General features: G+C 38.3%; 1 protein-coding gene across 3 annotated transcripts; it reads right to left on the bottom strand.

Annotated features, from left to right (window-relative positions):
* Positions 1-425: 425 nt before the first annotated feature.
* Positions 426-9,391, bottom strand: LOC105777607 (cationic amino acid transporter 7, chloroplastic). 3 transcript variants are annotated; one of them, XR_008190048.1, is made up of 4 exons: positions 8,262-9,391; positions 7,947-8,172; positions 5,987-6,183; positions 426-3,209 (listed from the first exon to the last, which is right to left on the bottom strand). XR_008190048.1 is itself a non-coding variant. In XM_052622631.1 (3 exons), the coding sequence occupies exons 1-3, from the start codon at positions 9,216-9,218 to the stop codon at positions 6,158-6,160; spliced, it is 1,209 nt and encodes a 402-aa protein (XP_052478591.1). In that variant the 5' UTR covers positions 9,219-9,391; the 3' UTR covers positions 5,895-6,157. The 3 variants fall into 3 exon arrangements, 2 of the variants coding, with proteins under 2 accessions (XP_052478591.1, XP_012456405.2); XM_052622631.1 differs by lacking the exon at positions 426-3,209 and having other exon boundaries at positions 5,895-6,183; XM_012600951.2 differs by lacking the exons at positions 426-3,209; positions 5,987-6,183 and adding an exon at positions 6,414-7,293.
* Positions 9,392-10,204: the final 813 nt, after the last annotated feature.

Raw genomic sequence — 10,204 nt, 5'->3', positions numbered from 1 at the left:
ATAGTGAAGACAATGCAAACATAATTTTTGGACGCAATTAACAAGGGAATGACAAGTTTAGACTAAAACTTAAATTTGATTATAAATAAGCCTAGTAATGCATTTATTAAGTCTTATATTTTATAGAATTATTTATTACAATTTTTTTAAATATTTTAGATTAATCAGAATTTTGACTAGGTCTAAAGAGGTTTATGTTACTTACTTTGTAAGATAGTTGACTAAGTCTTAGTGTCACGGGGATAGATCTTTCATCTCGCGATCTGTGCGGCCTTAGGCGATCTATTTGTCAAAACTCGCCTAAGTCAGCCTTTACTCAAGTAAGGATTCCTTAAGAACTCCTCCAAGGCACCAATTTGTATAGCAGAAGCAAACTTATGCCAAAAGAAGCCACAAAGAACAGCATAAAGAACGCACACAAAGTGTATGAGTAAATGCTCTCAATATGCTCTCATTCATAAAGAATAATGAAACAATGAGTGGAGTGAGTACAAATGATAGGAGGCTCTCTATTTATAATTGAGCCCCCAAAATCGACGGTCAAGATACGTTTACATCGACGGACGAAATTAACCATATTCTTTGATTTTAAGGATTTACAAGATATGTCATATCAAATCTAATCTAATCTTTACAAGATATGATTCCCTCAATATTCTAAGATTAGTTACCAAATTAGCCTAAGTTGTCATATATTTATTATCGGGCCAACCAAGCTTCAATCTGACAAACTTCTCCAACAGCTTCTTGAATCGAGCCAGTTCTTACGAGCTAAATGATCTCCATATAAACAATAGACCTCCATTGGATGCATTTGGTGTGATGGTCATAGGCTTTGAACTGCAGCCTGTAACATTCTCCCCCACCCATTCTCGCAACGCCCTCATTGCGACTTCTGAATAGCACTAACTTGATTCGTCTCGATCTCGTCTCGATGCCTTGGCTTTTCTCTTCCTTCGAGACTTTTGCATCAACTTACGTCACTTCTTAACTCGAACCATCCTACTCGTTTGTACATCTCGATAACAAGAAGTTATGTCACTCTCTTGCTCACATTCTAACTTAACTCGAACAGAATCCTCTTGATTCACAACACTTGGCTTCGCTTTGCCCACAGTCGCTCGGTCTCTTTGCTCAAGAACTTCGAAAGGGCCCCTACGTTCTTGCCAAGTCAACAAGTTAGAATGCAATACACTATTAAAGTGTTTGAAATGTACCTTTGAATTTACTCAAGTCAACTGTCCCACTTGCATCACTTCTTTTCCCTTGAAGTTCGATGCACCACCCACCTCTCCCATAAGTAGAAGCCTTGTCGATGACTCGGCCAACTCCGATGTTTTACTTAATTTGAGCTTCATTGGTCCGAACTTCGTAGTAACCTTTTCCTTTAAGTCTGATGACAAACTCACCTCTTCCTTGGGTGGAAGCCCCTCCGATGACTCACCAAGCTCAGATGTTGTCTTTCCTTTGACTATGGCTTGCTTTAGACAATTTTGCAACTCATATAGACCAGGCACAAGAAGCACTTTACTCATTTTTTGCTCTTCTTTGCCCTATTGGCTTCGACTTTTCCCTTGCTCGAACCAAACTTCTTAGGCTCCTTGTCTGCTCTATCGTTTCCTTCGATGATAGACTTCCTTGAACACTTCCGCAACTTATGCAGACCATGACACAAGAAGCACTCCACTTGCTTATTTTTGCTCCTCTTTGCCCTCTTGGCTTTGACTTTTCCCTTACTCAAATCAAACTTCTTAGGCTCCTTGTCTGCTCTAACGTTTTCTTTGATGAAAGACTTCCTTGGACACTTTCGCAACTTATGCGAACCATGACACAAGAAGCACTCCACTGGCTTCTTCTCACTTTTGGCCTCTTTGGCTTCGACACCTTTTGCGCTCGAACTAAGTACCAAGGCCTTACCTACCGACTTCTCTTTAAGCACGAATTTCTTTAGACATTTCTTCAACATGTGTAGACCATCACAAAGAAAGCATTTCAACTTGTCCGTTTTCCTCTTGGATTTTTTCTTCCTAACTCATGGTTTCCCATTACCACTATTGTCGTCGTTGCCATTGCCATCAAAAACATCTTCATTGTGATCCTTTTCATAGACACCCCTTTCCTCGAGCTTGAAAGACCCAAGCTTGTCTTTCCCTAGACCAAGCTTGACCGGGGACTCTACTACCGTCATAACTTCCGACAGCTTTTGGACACCTCTTTGTTCCACCTCCTGTCTGACCCACAGCTTCAATTTATTCTGAAAAGCAAGCAATGCTTCTTTCCCGGTCACATCTGAAACTTAGAGCATGAGTTCTTTGGACTCTCAAACATACTCTCCCCCACTGTGCCTCGTTGCGTTATCTTTTACAACTTTACCTGACCTTCTTTCTCAGTAAATTTTGGGTAAAATTATCCCTTCAACTCACTTTTTACCCTTGCCACGTCCCAATCTCACATTACCTTTTATCTGTAGTCCTACCTCGCCACCATAAAAGCGCAATATCAGTAAGAAACATTGAAGCAATGTTTACCTTAACCGCATCATCCGTGATGCCTTTGGCACGAAATTAGTTTTCATCCTCCACAAGAAATTATCCACAACACATGCAGACTTTGTGCCCACAAATTCTTTTGATTTCGGGACATCTTCGTTACTCAGTGCTGTACTTGCCACTACTTTTTCTATGGCTGCTCCCTTGAGCTCATCTATTCTTGTGCTCAAATCCATCATCGTGACCATTGTTTCCTACTTTAAAGCCTTCACCATGGCTTTGAGAGCATCGTTCCTTTCCGTCAGTTTCTTCCTTTGGGAATCTAGCAACTCTTACGCGCTATCGCTCTAGGAAGTAAGACACATGATCACAAAGTCCCTGGACTACTCCCTCAAGTCCTTAATGCTTTCCCTAAGCGTATTGTCTGACTTTTTTGCGTCCTCCATGGGCTCCTCAAGTTTACCCATGCGTTCCTTAACAGCTGACAGGATCTCCCTCAAAGACTTTTTTACCCACCTTTATTAGAACTTTTCTTTCGACATCCCAATGGTGTCTTCGAACTAATAGCTCAGACACCATTTGTCACGAGGCTAGATCTTTCATCTCGCGATCCATGCGATCTTAGGTGATCCGTTCGTCCAAACTCGCCTAAGTCAGCCTTTACTCAAGTGAGGATTCCTTAAGAACTACAATGCACCAATTTGTATAGCGGAAGCAAACCTATGCCAAAAGAAGCCACAAAAAATAGTAAAAAGAATGCACACAAAGTGTTTGTGTAAATACTCTCAATATTCTCTTATTCATAGAGAATAATGAAACAATAAGTGAAGTGAGTACAAATGAGGGAGAGGGTCTCTATTTATAGTTGAGTACCCCAAAATCGACGATCAAGGTACATTTATATTGACGGACGAAATTAACCATATCCCTTAATATTAGGGATTTACAAGATATGTCATATCAAATCTAATCTAATCTTTACAAGATATGATTCCCTCAATCTTCTAAGATTAGTTACCAAATTAGTCTAAGTTGTCATATCTTTATTATCGGGTCAACCAAGCTTCAATCTACCAGACTTCTCCAACAACTTCTTGAATCGGGCCAAATTTTGCGGGTCAAATGATCCCCATCTAAACAATAAACCCCCATTGGATGCATTTGGTGCGATGGTCACGGCCTTTGAACTGCGGCCCATGACATTAGGAGGTTTAGTAATTACTTAGGGTTCAAATAGGACTTAGACATGCTTATAAATAACTAAGCGTGGTCAAGCACCATAGTATGTACTTTCTTTTTTTATTAAAGAAATACTCCAAGAGAGATTTTCTTACAATATTAGTTTCTTGTTTATTTCTTGATAGAACTGTTGCTTCATTTTTTGAAGATTGTGGAGAAGGTTCATCATACTTCAATTTGCATAATTGATAGGGTTTATTAAAGGCCAATATAGTTCTTTATCGGTACAAGTTCATCAAAGGAGGTTGGGCTACCTATCCAACTATTTGTTATCAACACCATTTATCTTCTTTTTTTTTCTTTTCATCAATCCATCTATCACATTTTTTTTCTTTTCTTTAGTTCTTTAACTATTTATTTTCCATTGATTTTTCATCTAATTCTTGTTGGGAAATTTCATATTTGAATTCAAGAACTTTGGGTTAGAAGCTACTCTTGTAAGAAGTTACTTAGGTTGCAAGAAACAGACATAAATTTTGAGCTAATTGTTCAGTCTCTTAAAATTTAATCTCGGGCTTCCGCATCATTTGGTATCAGAGCCCATATTCTGGTGTTCAACCTCATCTTTGACTTGACACCTCTTATCTAAGAAAAAGGTTTAAAGCCTCCTTGCGAACCTTAAACCAAAAATGGTCAAGATTTGCTTTTTACCTCATTTATTTCATTTTTAAAATTTGTTTTATTTTTTCAACTCTTTTAAATTTTATTATACATGTTTATTACATGTATCGAGCAAAAGAAAAATAAAAAAATCAGAAAAAATAAAAAAATAAAAAGTGCAAAAAAGAATAAAATAATTTTTATTTTATTTATCGAAGTGAATTTTGAGCTGAAACTTTTCAAATTATATATTCATATATTCATTAACTTTGTCCTAGTTTTTCATAACTTTGACTACCTAAAACACTAAAACTAATCGTTCGAAGTTGGGTAGTTGTTTTCTAGGATTTTAACCATTTTGCCTTATTTCTTGATCCTTGGAGTTAGGATTCTTTGTCTACTTCTATTGATTCTTATACATTAACTAACACTTTGATCTCCTTCTTGTGTTAAGAGGTTTAAAGAAAAGTTGTGTGTTACTTCCTCCATACAACTTATTTCATTGCTTCGAGCTTTTCTTGACATCTTAGAGCTTATGAAACCTTTGTTAGTAGAACTCTTCTCCATTAATTCTAAATAATTGAAGTTTGATTAAGTACTATAAGAACTTAACAAGTTACCAAGTCTTGCTCCATTGTTGAGTGCTTAGGATTAGTCAAATTTTTTTCCTTTTGAGAGCTAATAGTGAGAATTTGTTTTATGTTCACTTTTTTTTCTTTATTGTGAGTGTTTTTTCATTTCAAATAAAGAATAAGTATTGACAAGATATGAATGAGAGGCTCAAACTTCACGAAGAGCAACTAGCCCAAAAAGATAGACTTCATGCAAATATGAATAAATAGATGGCTCAGATGATTGAATTAATGCACCGAATATTGGGATCCTTGAACCAAAGTCAACAAGGAGAAACTCAAATTTCTCATCCTAATCAAAATGATTGTGACGTTACTCAAAGGAGAAAGAGACTTGATCACAAGATAAACTATGATAATGGTCCAAATGTAGCCACAAGAAGAGACGGTTTAGCTCCATAAAATTAAAGATTCCTCCATTCCAAGGTAAGAACGACCCTAATGCCTACATTGAATGGGAGAGTACGGTTGATTCGGTGTTTGATTTCTACAATTACGCCGAAGAGAAGAAACTTCAGCTTGTTGTGACGGATCTCATCGACTATGCCTTAGTTTGGTGGAGACAAATCTTTTATGATATGTGGCATTAAGAAGAGTAGAAGAGAATATTGAGGAGGTGTCGTGTTGCTCAATATTATTATCAAGAATGCCAGCAACGAAATTCTCAAATACTCACTGAAGATATTTATTTTTCATAAACTACTGAAATTCGAGAAATCAAATGTTGGTGTGATAACAAAGGTCACTAAAGTTAGTTAATACCACGCTTAAGTCTAACCTAGCCTGAGTCTGATCTACCCTAGCCCATTAATACCATAAGTACGTAAGAGAACACTAACATGACACTAGATTGCTTACTATTTCTTACTCTCATGTTCATAATCAAATCAAAAAACACACAGAGAGAAATGCTAAATGCAACAAAATCTAAAAATTTTACTCTGGGGACAGTTTGTGCATTGCACTAGAATGGTTATATTGAGACCATAATAAATAAATAAAAAGAAGCCTAGGAAATCCAGTTACCTCGAGTTTATCCTTGATAAAATATTCTGACCTTGAGATGGAAAAAAAGGCATAAGTCCACTTCAGAACCAACATGGTAAACATATTTCACATTATGACCTTTGGTTTTGGACTAAAATTTCCCCACCATTACTCGCATCTTTACCTCATATTGTGTATCGTTTTCAATCTTCATCTCAAAAGAATCTGCCATGTAACTAAAAAAATAATTTTATAAGGAGTTTAAAATTCAACAAGTTAATTGAATTTGATACCGATTAATATTAAAAAAGCATGAGTTTAAATACGCTGAAGTTTGAAGTGTATTATCCGAATTGAAAAATTATTATGAATAATCTGAAGAATTTTAATGTAAACTTGAATTTTAAAATCTAAAATATATTTTAACCTCAACTCAAATCTTATCCCAAATAAGATACTTGTGTAGTGCATTTAAAGATAATATATTTTATTTCTTGAAAAAGTCAAATCATGAGAAGTAGATGGAAGTGTAGCAAGTGAAATCAGTATCAGTGCTTGGTTGTTACGGTAATGAAGATGACATTACAATTCACAATGTGCAACTGCAGAAGGATCAGAATCTAATCTACTTTGTTCAAACAGAAGGACACTATACAACATACAAGTTGCCGTTTTTTGCAAAATTGCAATCTAATCCTATTCTATTCTCTCTAAATTCCTCCATTAGAATAAAGAACTATATTGACCCCAAAACAAAGTTGTTTGTTTTTAAACTTTTTGACTAGGGTCCTCTTCTTCTCCACTTTGTTTTGATTCTTCTACGATTTCAACATTCTTTTGACCCAAACACCCTTCTATTTCAGCATCAAAACTAGCATGAACACTGTACAAGACATATACCAGCACCGCCAAAGCCGAAAAGAACCCGAACCGGACGTATGACGGTCCGTCTAGAGACCCCAACAAGAAAACATTCAAGAAGATGGATATGGATGGTAGCCAAGGCATGAAAGGGACACCCCAAAATGCAGGCTTCCTTGCTTGTGGTACCATACAATGGAAAACTTGTAATATGGAAATGGCAATCACAACACAAGCACCAAGCAAGAAGGGTTTAGGCTTGCCTGGTGGTGTAAAATGCCACACGAGGGTGAAAATGGTGGATGTGAGGGAGAATAAGCATAGGAAGGATAAGGTAGGCCATGGCTTTGTTGTCCCAACCATAACATATCGCCTGTAGATGACAGCATTGGATACCATGTAGAACACAAAGAGAGTGCCGATGGAGACAAGGTTGAGGAGGATGTTTAGATCAGTGAAAAGGGCAATTGCAGCTGTGAAAATTCCTGGAGATGGAAAAAGGGATTAGTAACAGAGTGACCTACTTTTTGAGATAATGAAATACTAGTGGCTATGAAGTGCTTAGATACAGTGGGCAGGTCAGTAACCTTATCACTTGGGGGATTTTTTTTTTTTTTTTTTGGGGAAGAATGGTCACTTTCAAAGATGGGTCAAATAGCAGGAGCATTATCTTCCAGAATTAAAATGGATGGACCAATGATAAAAGAAGGGCAGGATTCTCCACAATTGCTTTCAAAACAGATATGCAGGGAAAGGCGGTGGTGATCTTATCAGTCAATAATGCATGTCATGGTTTTGCCTGCCACATGTCTCCCCTTGGCCACCCAATTTCACTTTTTTTCGTTCCCCCCGCCCCCCCCCCTCCCCCTCAACTCCGATAATGTTATCGATGGACATGAAAATTACTATTTCGGTACAGGTTTAAGAATAGGAAGGGAGGTGGGGTAGAGTAGTTTAAAAAGGATAAGATCCAAGAATAGGGTGGGACACTTGGGGTACTAGTGGACAAATATATAAAATGAAGAATCACATGACATCACCCTGAACCGAAACGGTTCAAGTGGGGCCCCCACTTCCCAACTGCCAATTTAAAATAATTGGAATTCGAAATAAATATATAATAAGAGAAAAGCCGTACCAAGAAAGGCGGAGGCGTTCACAGGGGTCGATGTTTTGGGGTGGACCCTAGCGAACCAGGCCGGGACCACGTTGGACCGTCCGATGACGCACATGTACCGAGCCTGTCCCAGCATCGCCACTAACAGCGACGTCAATATCCCGAAGCTGGCCCCCACCCCTATTACCCTCGCCACCCATTCCGATCTCCCACTGAACGCCGCCGAAAACGGCGCCTCCACATCGATCTGCCTCCACAATTCAACCCCCATCAAACAAATTTAAACGAGCAGTTATTATTAGCATTTATTTTAATTATTATTGTTGTTATTATTACCATGTCGTAAGGGAGTAACATGGACATGGAAGCGGCCATGAGGCAGTAAAGAATGGTGACGATGATGACGGAGCCTGAAACCCCGATAGGGATATCTTTAACGGGATCACGAACTTCCTCGGCCATGGTTGATACGGCGTCGTATCCTATGTAACTCAAGTATACCATGGCTGCCCCATTGAAGACACCGGAGGCACCGTAGGGGAAGAAACCGGACGGATGCTGGGGATTCCCTGGGTGTGTGAAATTGTTCCAATCTCCTTTCCAAAGCCCCATTAATATTACGAAAGCTATGAAGAGTATGTGTAACGTGGTGAGTATCATATTGACGACTGAGCTTTCTCTCGTGCTGTAACAGATGATGAGTGTGAGGATTAGTACGATGGCCGGAGCTACGAGGTCGATTTCATTGAACCCATTTGGGAGTAATGGAAGTATGAACCTCCATTTCGTGGTGGAGACACCCATTGCGGCGCCCATATAGGAGGTCAACCCCCTGGAAACGGCGGCGTTTGACATGACATATTCGGTTATTAGGTTGGCTCCCGTCAAGAACGCGGCGAACTCCCCAAAGGTGATTCGGAGGTAGCTGAAAGCACCGCCGGCGACGGGAATATGGACGGCGAATTCTGTGTAGCAGAAGGCGGAGAGGAGGGCGCAGAGGCCAGCAATGGCGTAAGAGACAACGATGGCAGGGCCAGCGTAGAGTCGGCTAGCTCTGCCAGTGGTGACAAACACACCGGCTCCGACCATACCTCCGATTCCCAGCCCAACCAAATCAAACCAACGGAGGGTCCGTTGCATGTCGGAGCCGGAACGGGCCTTGACCCGACTCAGTTCTTCGTATGAGGAAGAAACAGAGGGGGCACGGCTAGCCAAGCGACGTGGGGTTTGGGCCAAGGCTTGTAGGTAAGATTGGAGGGCAGAGAAAGAGGAAGAGGAAGAGTGGGTTCCCATTAGAAATAGAGAAGAAGATGGAAGGGGGGTATGGAGAGTTATGGCTCCATTGATGAATTTATAATGGAGATTGAAGGGAAAGAGAAGCCACCTTTTGAGTATCTTTCCGTTTTCATCTGGTTTTGGATACACGAAAAAGAAAGGATTTTGAGTAGCAGATGCCGCGACACGCATCAATACATTAGCTAATTCCTCACTAATATTAAATATTTTGTACTTATTTATTATATTAAAATTAGCACACCGGAAGTCTCTGTATTAAGAATCGGATTATATTTTATCCCTATGTTAAAAAAATAAACAAATTATTCTGTTTACTTAGATTAAAAAGCAAACTACTTATTTCTTTTAAAATTTCCATCCCTTTGAATAATAACTAACATACAATGACCAGTTTTTAATGGTAAGAATAGATGAATTTTTTAATAAAATGACCAAATTTCTCTTTGATCTAATGTACAGAGACTAATTTACCTAATCTTTAGTATATGGGCCAAAATGCAATTTGACTTCTAGTATAGGGACCTCTACGATACTTTTAACTAAAATTAACATTTATATGATTAATTGCATTAGGCATCCTCAAACTATGAAATGTTCTAACTGAATCCTAAAAGTATCAATATTATATTAATCAAATCCATCGTACTATCTCAAAGCTGATGTAGAGTATATTTAAAACATGTAGGTCAAATTGCAAGCACATGAACAACTTAGATATGATGTGTTTAAAAAAGCGAAATAGTGCTCTTGATTTTAATACTGTCTTATTTTTTTTTAACATGTTAGGTCCAAACTGTCTATACATGATAGGCAAATACATATTTACAAATTGATTTATATATTTTAAAAATATCTCAAATTAAACCGGATTGATATTTAATACCTAAATTATTGGGTGGACAAATGAAAACACTTGATGAATGTAGAACTAATACTTTAAATATTTAATTAGAATATTTTAAAATTGAAGGACTAAATTGAAG

Source organism: Gossypium raimondii, chromosome 10, assembly GCF_025698545.1.
Source record: "Gossypium raimondii isolate GPD5lz chromosome 10, ASM2569854v1, whole genome shotgun sequence".
NCBI lineage: Eukaryota > Viridiplantae > Streptophyta > Magnoliopsida > Malvales > Malvaceae > Gossypium > Gossypium raimondii.
This window is presented reverse-complemented; position numbering and strand designations above follow the sequence as displayed.